Genomic DNA, 16,445 nt, shown 5'->3' with positions numbered 1-16,445 from the left:
AGCTCTGTGTGATGGGGTGATGGGGGAGCTGTGCAGGGGTGGGGAACCCCAGGTGTGTGTGTGGGAGCTCTGTATGACAGGGTGAGGGGGGAGCTGTGCAGGGATGGGAAACCCCAAGTGGGGGGGGAGCTCTGTATGACAGGGTGAGCTGTGCTGGGATGGGGAAACCCAGATGGGAGGAGCTCCGTGTGATGGGGTGAGGGGGGAGCTGTGCGGGGGTGGGGAATGCCAGGTGGGGGCAGCTGTGTTCAGAGGTTGATGTGAGGAACTCTGTGATGGGGGGGGAGATGAGAGGCACTCTGTGGGGTGGGGTGAGATACCCCTCCCTGCATGCCATCTGGGGTAACAGGGGAAGCTCTGTGCAGGGTTGGTGATGAGGGAGAGTGGTGCATGCTTGGGCTGAGGTTACCCTGGGTGGTGATGGGGGGGTGCTCTGTGCAGGGGGTAACGGAGGAGCATTGTGACATGTGGGTACCCCGGCTGGGGGGGCTCCAACACGGCTAAGCTGGCAGCTGTCCTGGCAGCAGCAGATGCCAGGGAGCTCACTCGCTGTCCTGGGACTGAGGGAGGGCAAAACAGCTGCTTGTGTCTGTGGGCAATGTCGCCACCCAGTGCCCTGGGGCCTGGCAGCTTGGGTGCTGAGTGCCACCTGGGCCTTACTTCACCATGCACCTGAAATGCCCTCAGTCCCCAGGTGCTGCCCAGCATGGCGCCCTCCTGCCCCGGCAGTGGTGTTGCCCAGCCTGCATGCCCGTTAGCCTCTTACCTTGCCCAAGTGTGTCTGCTGTTTGAGTCTCTCCAGGAATTGAGCATGGTGCTGCTGGTACGCCAGCTGCTGCTGGATGGCCTTGGGGTTGGGGGGCAGGGGCTCGGAGCGGGTCCGCCCCAGCGGTTTGTGGTGGCCTGCCAGCGACAGCCGGTCGGTGGGGATGAGTGAGGGGGCGAAGTGGAACGGGACCGTCCCCAGGCCTGGCACTGCGGGGAGAGAGACTGGTGAGGCAGGGCTGGAGCTGGGTGCCGCACCAGGTGCTCAGGAATGGGCAGTGGGCCTAGGGTGTGACATTATCATCCCCTAACCTGGCCTGTGACCCTTGGCCTGCCCTGTGCTGCAGCTCAGGCCCCCCCCCACTGCCCTTTGGGGCACCGTGCAGCCCCACAGACAGAAATCATTGTGTCTGCTGGGGTTCAGCCCTTCCCATTTCACTTATTTATACAGCCCTTACAGACAATTTGCGGGGGGGAAGGGGAGAGAGGACTGGTACAGTTGTTCCCCTTTCTCCCATCTTGTCAGCTCTGGGGCTCCCTGCTGGGCCCACGACAGCCCTGAGAACCCATGCTCCCGGCAGTAGCGTAGCTGGGGGAGGGAGAGGGACAGCAGCCGCTCCCCCACTGAGCACAAGTGGCGCCTTTTCAATTTCTTGGCGCCTTTTTAATTTTTACTCACCCGGCGGCACTCCGGGTCTTCTGCGGCACTTTGGCGGCGGGCCCTTCACTAGCTCCGGGTGTCTTCGGCGGCACTGAAGGACCCGCCACCGAAATGCCGCCGAAGACCTGCGGAGCAAGTGAAGGTCCCACCGCCGAGGTGCCGCCGAAGACCTGGAGCGCCACCCCGTCAGTAAAAGCACCGCCGGGTGAGTAGAAGTGCCGCAGCGGGTGGCGCCTTTTTTGGGGATCGCTCCCCCTGTTCCCTCCACCTGGCTCTGCCACTGGCTCCAGGGGCACCATAGGGAAGCCCTTCCCAAGGACAGACTGGCTAATGCCCAGCACCTGCAGCTGTTCTCAATGGGGGCTGAGGGGGGAAATCTCCATGGTGTGCCCTGGGGGAGGGGAATCTCCCTGGGACTCACTGGGGGAGGGGGCGGGAGGTGAGCTCCATGTTCTCACAGAGCGCGGAGGGGCAGGCCTTGACCTGTAGGCCAGCTGGAAATCCAGCCAGGTGCCAGCCGCAAGTGCAGCATGTGTCAGGCTGGGAGGTGAGCAGCAGAGGGCAATCGCATTAGGGCTGGCCACAGCTCCCACCCTTCTCACCCCTCCTGCCCTGCCATTGTGCAGCCTGCAGTGGCTGGGGGAGACCTCTGGCTGCCCCTCACCCGCTTTCCCCCCCCTGCTCCACACTTGGAGCAGAAGGGTTGGGTGAACCATAGAGAGGGAAGCCCAGAGGGAGGAGATTGGGAGCCGGTAGAGGAAGACTCACCCCTCTCCCTCACAAGTCCGCTCTGCCCTTGGCTGCAGTTGGAGAGCAGGGTTCGGAGCTGAGCTACGCAGGGGCATCTGCCTGAGCGTGCAGGCTGTTTGAAGCAACCCCTGACAGCTAGCCGCTTCCCGAGGCATCTCCATGAGTGTTAACTCTGAAACCTAACAATGTGGAATTCCACAGCAGCATTAGCTACCTTAATGCTCATGTGCCAGCTGGTCAGAGGGGAGATTGTTAAGCACAGCCCAGTTCTCAGGGATGCTGGGGGGTCTCATACAGCACTGTAGGAAATCTGCTGAGACCCCAGAGCCCCTTTCAGGTACACGCCAGCAGAGCTCCGAGCTGCACCTGGCGCTGGGACTGCAGCGTCAGCCCCAGGACCCTTGGTGAAGTGGGAGCAATACGTACTTGCCACAAGTGGCGCGTGGGTGACCGAGGACTCAAGAATAATGACAGGCTGAAGCCGAGGGGACAGAGGCCCTCCGGGCTCATGCTGCTCCAAGCCAGCTGGTATGAACATGGATGAGTGGGTGCCCGAGAGGACGGGCCCGTTCAGCACTGGCACCCGGTGTGCCAAGCCAGAGAGGGAGCGGCGGTCTGCGTCGCCCTGCAGAGAGTACAGGGAGTCCATCAGCAGCGTACCAGGGCGGGGGTAGAGGAGCACACTGGGATGCCTGGGAGGGGTCCTAGGGCCTGACAGGGGCACTGGCACAGTCTACAGGAAAGGGACGCCCCTGGCTCTGTGTCCCAAGGTGTGTGGGGGACCCTGTGGGTCTGCAAACCCATGAAGTGCTGCATCACATCCAGTACTGCTGCTCTGTGATCCTGGCCTTCAGGAGGGGGGTTGGGCTCCCTCTGCCCTGCATGAGGGACCCATCTACCTACCCTGGCCCAGACAGCAGCTGGCAGGCCCAGCGAGATGGCCGGAAGGGAGGCCGTGCTCTGCAGGGCAAACTGGGCCAGCAAGCTCTCCTGCATCATCAGGCGCTGGGCGAGTGGCGCCTGCACCAAAGACAATACATTAGTCTCCAGACACGGTACAGCTGTGTGGGGCAGCAGGGGTTACAGCGCCAGTGCCAGCAAAGGGTGGCACAAGGACCCCAGCAGGGCACCGCCAACCAGAAGGCAACAGGGGGACACAGTGCAAGACAGGGAGCAGCAGGGGGACCTGGAGGGCATCAAGGCAGCAGTGGGGTGGCTGGTGACTAGCCGGGGGCAATAGGGTTGGATGGGTTGCCACCAGCTGCTGGGGGGAAGGGAGAGTAGCAGGGCCCAGAAAACTGGGACGAATTCTTAGCTGGTAGTTTTCAAGGAAGTGGGAATTCTGGGAGGGGAAGTTGCCTGGTCCTGGCTCCAGGCCCTGGGGCCCACGAGAGATCTGGGGACAGAACGGCGGAATCCGTTAGCCCATGCTCTCCCTGGGGACAGCGTGCCCCAGTGACCCCACCCAAGGCAGCACGTCCTGGGCTCCTGGCTCCCTTCGACAGGTCTGCAGGCGCCGTACCTCGTGGGCTATGCTGGGCCCGGAGGGGGGGACTCCATGTTCCGCTGGGAGGCTGTCGTTGGGGGAGCTGCAGCCAGACACAGGGGTGCTGCTACTGCTGGGGGATGAGTCTGCACAGGGAAGAGAAGTCAGACAGGAGAGTGGCAGGATGAAGGGACCCAAGGGCACAAGGGGGCCGGGCACATTGTTTTCTCTGTACCCTCCCTCGCATCAAGTACCCCAGCTTCCTTTCACAGGGACACAGCCTAGTCCCCTCACATGTGCTGCTTCCCCTCATGGCTACTTCACTCCTCCCAGCTACACCAGCCCGCTGCTGACCTCTTGGCTCCGGCACAGTGCCCTTGCCCTGCCCTGCCCTTGCCAGCCGGATGACACTCGATTCCATCTGGACGTAGCTCTCTCCCCGAGCGGCTGCCTGAGCCCAGGTAGGCAGGCAAGGACAGCTCATGCCCTGAGAGCACATACTCCTGGCAGTGCACCAGGCAGAGGCGGTTGGCATCGCTGCAGGGACTGTCCCTGGTTCTGCACCCAGCCCTGAGACAGGGCAGAGTGCGCCATCTTGGGGCAGTCCCGGGAGTTTGCCACCATCTGCCCAGCTGTGCTAGTGGGAAGCGCGCCCGTCCCCAGGTCCAGCGCCACACATGGGTAGGTCCTGCTGCTCCCAGCAGGGGTCGAGCAGCCATGGGCAGGGGCCTGGGTTGGCATCGTTTGCTGGGACTGCTTTGGGCCCATTAACCCCTCAAGTCTCTGACAGGTCAGAGAAACAGCCCAGCACAGCTCCAGCATTGCCCTCCGCACTGGCCGGGCCGGGCCCTGCCTGGCTAGTAGCACATCACACCTGGCACGAGGCTCCCTTAAGGAGCATTGCTGCCACGGGACAGCACCAACCCTGTGCACTGAGCGCCCCTGCAGCTCCACTGGCATGTGTGACCCCCTGCACGGAGCCTCGGGTGCAGGGTTTATGCGGGGCCCTAGTGTGCAGCAGCTGCTCTCCCTGGAGCCCCAAGTTCCTGCTGTCGCCCCAAGAGACTCACCAATGGCCTCTGCTGGCCTCCTCTTCAGGGAAGGGGGTGCACTCTCCTTGCGGGTCAGTGGGTTCTTACGCCGGTCCACCGACTTCTTGGGCTTGTACCGCACCTTCAGGTTGGGCTCAGATGCTGCGGGCAGACAAAGCTGTTGGTTAGTGGTCTCCCTGCGCTGTGGCATTGATACAGGTGCTGCCACACTGGCCTCTTGGGCTCAGGCATGACCCTTGGGGCTGTCGCAAAGTCACCTTCAGACCTGCACACCTGTGCACCAGCCCAACCCCCTCCCACGCCCTAGCCAGTGCCAGTCTCACCTCCCTGCCAGGACACGGGCCCTAAGTGTGTGTGGAAGCGAAGGCCAGGAGGAAGTCAGGGTGGGAAGGTGACTGGGTCCATCCTGCTGTCACACCTGCACCCATGGGCACGAAGCCAGCATGGGCATGGCCGTACCTGTTTTCCGCAGAGGAAAGTGCTCCGGAGGGTCTATGGAACTGCTGGGGACTTGTGGCAGGAAGGGGCTGAGCACAGGAGGGGCAGGGCCTTCAGTATCCAGGGGCTCCAGCGATCTGCAGGGAAGTAGCAGCACGGTTAGAGACCAGCCCTTGGCTCCAGGATTCTTCTCAGCCCTGCAGCACTGGCATTCCCCTGGAAAAGCCTGGTGCAGCCTGGCCCCACCATGCCACTGAGTTTGCCCCCAGCTTCTTGGCAAACTCCTACCAGCTCAATAAAGGGCATCCCCGCCCCTGGTGCTGAGACAGCCCCCAGACACCCTCATCCGAGCGCAGCCCTTGCCCCTGGTGCTGAGACAGCCCCCAGACACCCTCATCCCAGCGCAGCCCCCGCCCCTGGTGCTGAGACAGCCCCCAGACACCCCCGGTCCAGCGCAGCCCCCGCCCCTGGTGCTGAGACAGCCCCCAGACACCCTCATCCCAGCGCAGCCCCCGCCCCTGGTGCTGGGACAGCCCCCAGACATCCACATCCCAGCGCAGCCCCCGCCCCTGGTGCTGAGACAGCCCCCAGACACCCTCGGTCCAGCGCAGCCTCCGCCCCTGGTGCTGGGACAGCCCCCAGACACCCTCGGTCCAGCGCAGCCTCCGCCCCTGGTGCTGGGACAGCCCCCAGACATCCACATCCCAGCGCAGCCCCCGCCCCTGGTGCTGGGACAGCCCCCAGACATCCACATCCCAGCGCAGCCCCCGCCCCTGGTGCTGAGACAGCCCCCAGACACCCTCGGTCCAGCGCAGCCTCCGCCCCTGGTGCTGGGACAGCCCCCAGACATCCACATCCCAGCGCAGCTTCCGCCCCTGGTGCTGGGACAGCCCCCAGACACCCAGTGTGCTCCTCTACCCCCGCCCTGGTACGCTGCTGATGGACCCCTGTTCTCTCTGCAGGGTGACGCAGACCACCTGGCCCCACCATGCCACTGAGTTTGCTCCCAGCTTCTTGGCAAACTCCTACCAGCTCAATAAAGGGCATCCCCGCCCCTGGTGCTGGGACAGCCCCCAGACACCCTCGGTCCAGCGCAGCCCCCGCCCCTGGTGCTGGGACAGCCCCCAGACACCCTCGGTCCAGCGCAGCCCCCGCCCCTGGTGCTGGGACAGCCCCCAGACACCCTCATCCCAGCGCAGCCCCCGCCCCTGGTGCTGGGACAGCCCCCAGACACCCTTGGTCCAGTGCAGCCCCCGCCCCTGGTGCTGGGACAGCCCCCAGACACCCTCGGTCCAGCGCAGCCCCCGCCCCTGGTGCTGGGACAGCCCCCAGACACCCTCGGTCCAGCGCAGCCCCCGCCCCTGGTGCTGGGAGAGCCCCCAGACACCCTCATCCCAGCGCAGCCTCTGCCCCTGGTGCTGGGAGAGCCCCCAGACACCCTCATCCCAGTGCAGACCCTGCCCCTGGTGCTGGGAGAGCCCCCAGACACCCTCATCCCAGCGCAGCCTCTGGCCCTGGTGCTGGGAGAGCCCCCAGACACCCTCATCCCAGTGCAGCCCCCGCCCCTGGTGCTGGGACAGCCCCCAGACATCCTCATCCCAGTGCAGCCCCCGCCCCTGGTGCTGGGACAGCCCCCAGACACCCTCATCCCAGCGCAGCCCCCGCCCCTGGTGCTGAGACAGCCCCCAGACACCCTCGGTCCAGCGCAGCCTCCGCCCCTGGTGCTGAGACAGCCCCCAGACACCCTCATCCCAGCGCAGCCCCCGCCCCTGGTGCTGAGACAGCCCCCAGACACCCTCATCCCAGCGCAGCCCCCGCCCCTGGTGCTGAGACAGCCCCCAGACACCCTCGGTCCAGCGCAGCCCCCGCCCCTGGTGCTGAGACAGCCCCCAGACACCCTCGGTCCAGCGCAGCCTCCGCCCCTGGTGCTGAGACAGCCCCCAGACACCCTCATCCCAGCGCAGCCCCTCTCCCTGGTGCTGGGACAGCCCCCAGACATCCTCATCCCAGCGCAGCCCCCGCCCCTGGTGCTGGGACAGCCCCCAGACACCCTCGGTTCAGCACAGCCCCCGCCCCTGGTGCTGAGACAGCCCCCAGACACCCTCGGTTCAGTGCAGACCCGGCCCCTGGTGCTGGGACAGCCCCCAGACACCCTCGGTTCAGTGCAGACCCCGCCCCTGGTGCTGGGACAGCCCCCAGACACCCTCATCCCAGCGCAGCCCCCGCCCCTGGTGCTGAGACAGCCCCCAGACACCCTCATCCCAGCGCAGCCCCCGCCCCTGGTGCTGGGACAGCCCCCAGACACCCTCGGTTCAGTGCAGACCCTGCCCCTGGTGTTGGGACAGCCCCCAGACACCCTCGGTCCAGCGCAGCCTCCGCCCCTGGTGCTGAGACAGCCCCCAGACACCCTCATCCCAGCGCAGCCTCTGCCCCTGGTGCTGGGACAGCCCCCAGACACCCTCGGTTCAGTGCAGACCCTGCCCCTGGTGCTGAGACAGCCCCCAGACACCCTCATCCCAGCGCAGCCCCCGCCCCTGGTGCTGAGACAGCCCCCAGACACCCTCGGTCCAGCGCAGCCCCAGCCCCTGGTGCTGGGACAGCCCCCAGACACCCTCGGTCCAGCGCAGCCCCTGCCCCTGGTGCTGAGACAGCCCCCAGACACCCTCATCCCAGCGCAGCCCCCGCCCCTGGTGCTGGGACAGCCCCCAGACACCCTCATCCCAGCGCAGACCCTGCCCCTGGTGCTGAGACAGCCCCCAGACACTCTCGGTCCAGCGCAGCCCCTGCCCCTGGTGCTGGGACAGCCCCCAGACACTCTCGGTCCAGTGCAGCCTCCGCCCCGATGCTGGGACAGCCCCCAGACACCCTCGGTCCAGCGCAGCTCCTGCCCCTGAACCTGGGACACCCTCGGCCCAGATTCCCTTGGTCCAGTCAGCCCCCCACCTGTAGTACTGGGTTTGCCCCAGCCTGGCCTGTCCCCCCAGGAAAGGTGCACATGTGCATCACTCTGTCCCAAGTTTTCCCCCACAGTCTGTATGGGACGTGCCTCCACCCACAGTGCGCATCCAAGGCCCGGACACTCCAGAGATGCTACAGTTAGAGCCCTGCACAGATACAACATTTGGATCCACATCCGAGCCGTGAGCCGCAAAAATGGCCCGGGGATCTAAAGCGGCTATCCGCAGATTTGCAGGGCTCTAGCTACAGTTCCAGAGATCGCGGTGTGAGCAGGGGGTGCCTGCCAGGTCCCCACGCAGAGCAGATAAGACCTGGTCTGGACACTAGAGGGAGCTCCCTGGTTGCTGCAAACCACCGAAAAATCCATCTCAGAGGGGCTGCCAGAGCTGCGGAGTCCTAAGGAGCCTAGGTGAACAGAGCGCCCCCCGCAGGATCACTGCACCCACTGCTGTGCTCCACAGACACACATGCTGTGAGAGCCCCTGCCTCACAGACTGATGCAGGCCTTCCCATCAGGAGACAGGCTCTCTCCACTGAGAGCCCAGTATCTCTATCTCACCTGTATGGCCTGGTGGCGTGTCTTAGGGATGCTCAGGTGTCTCTCTCATATCCATATGGCGGTTGGGGGGGGGGGGGGGGGGAGAGAGAGACGCTCTGGTGTCTCTAGCTCACCTGTACAGTTTGGGGGGGGGGGGGCTTGGGGATGCCCAGGTGTCTCTATCTCACATGTACAGCATTGGAAGAGGGGTTGGGGATGCTCAGGTGTCTCTAGCTCACCTGTAGGGCATGGGGGGGCCACTGGGGTTGCTGGTCCTTTCCAAAGCTGCCTGTTGTTTCTTCAGGATTACCTCGGCCAGCTTCTGTTTCACCACCGTGCTCGCCACAGCACCTGCAGGGAGAAGGGGAATGAGCATCCTGGGTTGGGAACCAACACGAGCCTCCTACAGGGCTCCCAGTACAACATGGGCGGCCTCCCCACTGACTTCCTGCCCTGGGGCACCTGCAGGCAGGTAGCACATACCTGAGTGGCCAATGCCCATGGCACAGTGACTTGGCCACAGGCCTAAGAGCTGGGCCCCTCTAGCACATCCCTGCCAAGCCTTGCTCAGATGCTATTAGTTTCTCAGTCAATCCCCCACCTCCATCAGCCCCTACCGCTCTGTACGGCCCCCTCGGGCAGCCAGCTGTGAAACCTTGTGCCACCCCTGTGCTACACAGTCCCCAGGTCTCATCACTTACTCCGAGAAAGGCCTCTGAGGCTTCATAGACTTCTTCCTGATTTCTATTATTACTGCATTAGTGCTTTGCCTAGAGGCCCCACTATGCCAGGAGCTGCCTTGCCGCAGAGTGACTGAGATTAGGGCCTTTTTGTGCTAGGTGCTGCACATGCATGCAACAATATCTGAGATCGGGGCCTCACAGTGCTGGGCACGGGCACGTGCACACACACACACACACACACACACACACACACATAGAGATCGGGCCCTCATTCTGCCAAGCGAGCACAAACACACACACACACGGTCCCATGACAAAAGTCTTTCAAAGTCAGATCCCAGCTTGAGAGCAGAGTTTGGCCAGGATCACTTCCTTGGACGAAGGCAGGCTCTAGTCTCCACTGCAGGCTCCCCGCTCTCCAGCAAGTGGCTGGCACACAGAATCACAAGGCCTGATCCTGTGAGGCACCAAACTCTCAACCCTAACTTCACCTTTTCCGTGTTGTCCTGGACCCCAGCTTAGCCTATAATCCACTGCCCTTCCCTTGGCACACTGTGCTGGCCACAGGGCCACGCTTGAAATGCACTCCTCTTGCTTCGACAGGGGCAACTCGCTTCTCAAGGCCACAGTGCTGTTGCCTCGCTCCTTGCGCATCCCGCACCACTTTCTCCTCTCCACTGGCTGCCCCAGTCCATCTTTGGTCCAGTTCCTTTAGTGCAGGAACCCAGAGAATGTGTAACTTTGCAGAGCAACTGGGAGTCCAGCCTGGCAAGCGGCAATGTCAGCTAAGCAGGGGGGTCTGTCCCTTTAAGGGCCTGCAGCACCACAGAGCAGCAAGCCCTGCCCTAAGGAGAAGCCCAGCAGGCAGGTGTTGGGAATCAGCAGATCCAGCCAAGAAGCGGCTAATGACTGGCTCTGATTCCCAGCTGGGAGACATAAGTAAGGACTCAGGCCTGTAATGGCCTGTGTGGTTCCCATGTACATGATGGAGCCCTCTAGTTAATCAAAAGGGCCTCTGCCTCTTCAGAGGGGAATGATCAGAAAAAACACAGGGATCAACTGATTCTAGGACACAACAAATGAAAAAAGAGGAATGGGAGAGAGGGTCACAGGTTTACAATTGGGATCCCAGAGGAGGACACCAAGCAGAGAATGCTGGACAGAACCCACTGCTCCTCCGAAGAGTCCAAGAATGCCACCCAGAGGCACTCTGCCCAGAGTCATGAATGGACAAGTGCACAAAATTGAGCCCCACAGTCTCAGTTGCAGCGCCCGTCCAACCCCCTCCTCCTTGACTGATATATGGCCAATACGGCCAACGCCGGGAGGAGGTTGATGAGGTGGTCCTACAACCTTGTGGGGCCGTGGATAGGGAGTGCAAGGAAAAGTGCAGCCGGAAACTCAGCAAGAGGTTCTGGAGGGGGGCAGAAAAGGGGCTGTGGCCTGGTGCACTGTAACTACGCGCGTGCCGGGGTCTCCCTCTCGCCACAAGAAGAACAAGTGTCAGGGGAGTCCGAAAACCACATAACTCTCCTCTGCTCACAGCCCCGTGAGGCAGCCGTTAACTTATATCCCCAGCAGATTGTGGCACGAAGGTGGAATACAGGCTGGCCCACCGGGGCTCCTTGCCCTCCAGAGCTGGCAGCAGATCCCACCATTTTGTATCGGGGCAGGACACAAGGGTGAGGTAATGAACAATGTGGGGCACAAGCTGTTCCCATGATGTGGCTCAGAAACAGACTGGCTGGATCCTACTAAGTCAGCTCATATGGGCAGTTTGAAGCAGCCAGGGGGGCTCGCAGGGCCAGGGCCCGATCTCAAGCTCCAGAAGGCCAGGCAAACGGGCAGGCAAGGAACACGCTGCTGCAGGACTTGCTCGAGGAAAGCTATAGAGGCAGAGGGCAGGGCAGCCTTTACCTCCTGGAGCTCATGGCAGGGGACATGCAGGGTGGGCAACCCCATTCACTGAGCAAGTGTACCAGGGTACACCCAATCCCACCAACCGTGGTCCAGGAGGTCTCTGTCTCTGGTAACACCAGCCAGGACCAACCTTCAGTGCACTGAAAGGACCTCCACCGTGTGTGTCACAAGACGTGGGCGTGGAACAGGGGTTCATCTAGGAGGTTCACACCCTCAGTGGCCGTAACAGACCTGGCTGTGGAGACCAACCTCCAGGTCCTGAGACCATCCTGGTAAAAGAGCGGCAGCTCAGAAAGGTCTCCAGGGAGACTTCTCGGATACAGATAAAAGAGTTGCCAGTCATGTCGGAGCCCTCAGGGGTGGTGGAGGGAGGTGTGCCTTAGCTGGCTCCAGGCCAGACTACAAGCATTATAAAGGAGCCTCTGCAGGGCCTGGAGATGGAAAGTGTGGAAAGCGTATGTGAATGCATATCAGGCCCTGCCCTCCCTCTTCCAGAGGGAGGTTCAGCACTCCTGCAGAGACTCAGTGCTTTTGCGGCCAGAAGAACTCCAGGACCTTCCCCTGGAGGTTGGCCAGGGTACACAAGAGTGGGCTCCGGCTATTAAACCAGTGCCAGAGCATGGACAGAACTAGTTTGTTAAGAACCAGCGACCTCCCCTGAAGGGAAAGGCACCAGAGAAGCCCCCTCCATGCCCACAACCCATCAGACAGCCTGGCCCCCAAGTCAGTCCTATTTTCTAGTAGGGAGGGATCGGTGGCCAATAGAAGCCCAGACAGAGTAGCAGACCTGTGCCCCACTGGATGGTCTGAAGTGCAGGTGGGAGGGAGTTTACATGACACCCATTGCGGACCATCAGGCCAGAGCTCTTGAGTCAGCTGACCCAGGCAGAGAAGGCCACTGAGTAGATGGTTTGGCAAGCCTCCACTCCCACCGTGTCTTCCAGATCTTGGGCCAGAAGTTGCACATTGTTGGTATACGCCGACAGGACCACCCTCCAAGCCGGATTGCGGAGCACCAGCCCCATCCATCGCTTGCAAAGGAAGGCCTTGACGACAATGGCTTATAATTGGCCAGACGAAGAGCAACCCTGACACACTCCCAGACCAAAGATGACTGGTTTGGTCAAGGCCCGGTTGAGCTTGACTATACACTCTGCAGAGGTGTGCAGCACCTGAAGGAACCTCCCAAATTGGGGACTGAAGCTGATTGCTCACACAGTTCCCATGAGAAACTCGAGGTCCACCCTGTCAAATGCCTTCTTCTGGTCGAGGGACAGGAAGTTGAGAGACAAAACATCCCTACGTGCCAGACAGAAAAGGTCCCAGACTAGATATAGATTATTAAATAAACGCCAGCCTGGGACAGCATAGGTCTGGTCGGGGAGGATCACATACGCCAGCATGGACTTCAGCCATAGCAAGATGGCTTTCGCTATGACCGTATAGTCTGCACTGAGTAGCGATCAGGGCTGGCCTTACCATGAGGCGAACTGAGGCGGCCGCCTCAGGTGCCAGACTGTGGGGGGCGGGGGCGGGCCACCAATAGGACCCAGAGTGTAGAAAATTGTGTCTGCTGCTGGTGCATATGTATTCTCTCTGCTCCAGATGCACAGAGATGGTGGAGTGCCGTGCTGGGGGAAGGAGAGCACAAGAGACGTAACAGGCAGGCAGGAGAAAAGGTGAGAAGGAATAACAGAAAGCAGCAGGAGCTGCAGGGAGAGAGAAGAGGAGGAGCCTCTTATGTACCCCTCTAGCACCCCCAGAAGCCTGGACTGATTAACACCAGCTTCTCAGGGAGCTTCCTGTTTCCTGCTGCCTCCCTGAACCCACTTGAGGAGAACAGGCAGTCAACTGAAGTAGTAGGAGCCAGTTAGGCCCTTAAGACACTGATATCTTCCCTCACTCAGGCCCTGCTACCAGCCTGCTTATTTGTCCCCTTCAACTGAGTGTTGAGAGCCACTATAGCAGGCACAGAGCAGCAGTCATGAGTGAAAGAAGAAAACGCCGCTCTGGGGCAGTAGGGTTACCATATTTTGTGCCTCCTAATGGAGGACACTCCCGGGGGCCCCGGCCCCGCCCCCAACCCCGCCCACGCCCACGCCCCAACTCCGCCCCCTCCCAAAGTCTCCGCCCCCTCCCCTGCTTGAAGCCTGAAGCAGGTAAGGGGGAGTGTGGGGGGGAGGAGGCGCGGCCCAGGCTGGCCCCCGGCGGCTCCAGCCTGGGTCGGCTCGGGCCCTGGCCGACCACCCCCGGCTCCCAGCCCCCCGGGCCGGCTCCTGGCTCCCAGCCCCCCGACCCCGGCCCGGCTCCCAGCGCCGCGGGCCGGCTCCCAGCCCCGCGGGCCGGCTCCCGGCTCTCGGCTCCCCGACCCCGGCCCGGCTCCCGGCTCCCCAACCCCGGGCCGGCTCCCGGCTCCCCGACCCCGGGCCGGCTCCCAGCCCCGCGGGCCGGCTCCCCAACCGCGGGCCGGCTCCCGGCTTCCAGCGCCGCGGGCCGGCTCCCGGCTCCCCGACCCCGGCCCGGCTCCCCGCCCCGCGGGCCGGCGGCTCCCGGCTCCCCGCCCCGCGGGCCCGGCTCCCCGACCCCGGCCCGGCTCCCAGCCCCGCGGGCTGGCTCCCAGCTCCCAGCCCCACGGGCCGGCTCCCGGCCCCGCGGGCCCGGCCCGGCACCATGCCCCCGGCCCCGCACAAAGAGGCCCCGGCCGAGCCTCCCGATTTTCCCGGACATGCCCGGCTTTTGGGGATTTCCCCCTGGACGGGGATTTGAGCCCCCAAAAGCCGGACATGTCCGGGAAAATCCGGACGTATGGTAACCCTATGGGGCAGCATTCAGAAAAAGAAAGAAAACAAAGGACGCTTTTCTATCTAAGCAGGAAGGAGCTCTCCTGAGATACATAGACACAAATGTTCACGGTGAGCCTTCCGGCCCCAGGGAGGATGGGAGTGGTGAGGAGATGCCTGATCTTCCAGTTAGTCAGAGTGCAGGTGACCTGGCAGCTACTGCAGCATCCATATCTCCATCTCAAATGGATGTAGTCATGCACATTCCCGAAGAAAAGTGTAGCTCAGAGAAGAGTGTGGTGGAGGTACAAGAAACAGCTGCTGCTGAGTTTAGTTCCTTAAGTCTAGATGATCCAGGACTGCGGACCCACCTGAGCAGTAGCCTGAGGGACTTACCATAGAATCATAAACTATCAGGGTTGGAAGGGACCTCAGGAGGTCATCTAGTCCAACCCCCTGCTCCAAGCAGGACCAATTCCCAACTAAATCATCCCAGTCAGGGCTTTGTCAAGCTGGGCCTTAAAAACCTCCAAGGAAGGAGATTCCACCACCTCCCTAGGTAACGCATTCCAGTGCTTCACCACCCTCCTAGTGAAATAGTGTTTCTTAACATCCAACCTAGACCTCCCCCATTGCAACTTGAGACCATTGCTCCTTGTTCTGTCATCTGCCACCACTGAGAACAGCCGAGCTCCAACCTCTTTGGAACCCCCCTTCAGGTAGTTGAAAGCAGCTATCAAATCCCCCCTCATTCTTCTCTTCTGCAGACTAAACAATCCCAGTTCCCTCAGCCTCTCCTCATAAGTCAGGTGCTCCAGACCCCTAATCATTTTTGTTGCCCTCCGCTGGACTCTTTCCAATTTTTCCACCTCCTTCTTGTAGTGTGGGGCCCAAAATTGGACACAGTACACCAGATGAGGCCTCACCAATGTTGAATAAAGGGGAACGATCACGTCCCTCGATCTGCTGGCAATGCCCCTACTTATATAGCCCAAAATGCCGTTAGCCTTCTTGGCAACAAGAGCACACTGTTGACTCATATCCAGCTTCTCGTCCACTGTGACCCCTAGGTCCTTTTCTGCAGAACTGCTACCTAGTCATTCGGTCCCTAGTCGTTAGCAGTGCATAGGATTCTTCCGTCCTAAGTGTAGGACTCTGCACTTGTCCTTGTTGAACCTCATCAGGTTTTTTTTTGGCCCAATCCTCTAATTTGTCTAGGTCCCTCTGTATCCGATCCCTACCCTCCAGTGTATCTACCACGCCTCCCAGTTTAGTGTCATCTGCAAACTTGCTGAGAGTGCAATCCACACCATCCTCCAGATCATTAATAAAGATATTAAACAAAACCGGCCCCAGGACCGACCCTTGCGGCACTCCGCTTGAAACCGGCTGCCAATTAGACATGGAGCCATTGATCACTACCCGTTGAGCCCGACGATCTAGCCAGCTTTCTATCCACCTTACAGTCCATTCATCCAGCCCATACTTCTTTAACTTGCTGGCAAGAATACTGTGGGAGACGGTATCAAAAGTTTTGCTAAAGTCAAGGAATAACACATCCACTGCTTTCCCCTCATCCACAGAGCCAGTTATCTCATCATAGAAGGCAATTAGGTTAGTGAGGCATGACTTGCCCTTAGTGAATCCATGCTGACTGTTCCTGATCACTTTCCTCTCCTCTAAGTGTTTCATAATTGATTCCTTGAGGACCTGCTCCATGATTTTTCCAGGGACTGAGGTGAGGCTGACTGGCCTGTAGTTCCCCGGATCCTCCTTCTTCCCTTTTTTAAATGGCTCCGCAATCACATCCGCCAACTCCTTTAGCACCCTCGGATGCAGTGCATCCGGCCCCATGGATTTGTGCTCATCCAGTTTTTCTAAATAGTCCCAAACCACTTCTTTCTCCAAGGAGGGCTGGTCACCTCCTCCCCATACTGTGCTGCCCAGTCCAGCAGTCTGGGAGCTGACCTTGTTTGTGAAGATAGAGGCAAAAAAAGCATTGAGTACATTAGCTTTTTTCACATCCTCAGTCACTAGGTTGCCTCCCTCATTCAGTAAGGGGCCCACACTTTCCTTGACTTTCTTCTTGTTGCTAACATACCTGAAGAAACCCTTCTTGTTACTTTTAACATCTCTTGCTAGCTGCAACTCCAAGTGCGATTTGGCCTTCCTGATTTCACTCTTGCATGCCTGAGCGATATTTTTATACTCCTCCCTGGTCATTTGTCCAATCTTCCACTTCTTGTAAGCTTCTTTTTTGCGTTTAAGGTCAGCAAGGATTTTACTGTTAAGCCAAGCTGGTCGCCTGCCATATTTACTATTCTTTCTACACATCGGGATGGTTTGTTCCTGCAACCGCAATAAGGATTCTTCTGAACCCCTTTGCCCTTCATGTTATTCTCTCAGGGGATCCT

The 16,445-nt window shown here is 60.8% G+C and overlaps 1 protein-coding gene across 3 annotated transcripts in view; it reads right to left on the bottom strand.

Annotated features, from left to right (window-relative positions):
- HDAC7 (histone deacetylase 7) overlaps positions 1-16,445 on the bottom strand; it is a 249,718-nt gene that overhangs the window by 27,795 nt on the left and 205,478 nt on the right. For 2 of the 3 annotated variants that reach the window (XM_054012591.1, XM_054012590.1), the window contains 7 exons: positions 8,888-8,999; positions 5,174-5,289; positions 4,733-4,855; positions 3,699-3,808; positions 3,080-3,196; positions 2,603-2,801; positions 767-975 (listed from right to left, as the gene is read on the bottom strand). In XM_054012591.1, coding sequence (XP_053868566.1) covers positions 767-975; positions 2,603-2,801; positions 3,080-3,196; positions 3,699-3,808; positions 4,733-4,855; positions 5,174-5,289; positions 8,888-8,999 — 986 coding nt within the window. The remainder of the gene's footprint in view (positions 1-766; positions 976-2,602; positions 2,802-3,079; positions 3,197-3,698; positions 3,809-4,732; positions 4,856-5,173; positions 5,290-8,887; positions 9,000-16,445) is intronic. The other variant, XM_054012592.1, reaches the window with a different exon arrangement.

The sequence above is a fragment of the Malaclemys terrapin genome, chromosome 23 (assembly GCF_027887155.1).
Source record: "Malaclemys terrapin pileata isolate rMalTer1 chromosome 23, rMalTer1.hap1, whole genome shotgun sequence".
Classification (NCBI taxonomy): Eukaryota; Metazoa; Chordata; order Testudines; family Emydidae; genus Malaclemys; species Malaclemys terrapin.
Note: the sequence above shows the minus strand (reverse complement) of the source record. Positions and strands in the feature narration are given on the sequence as shown.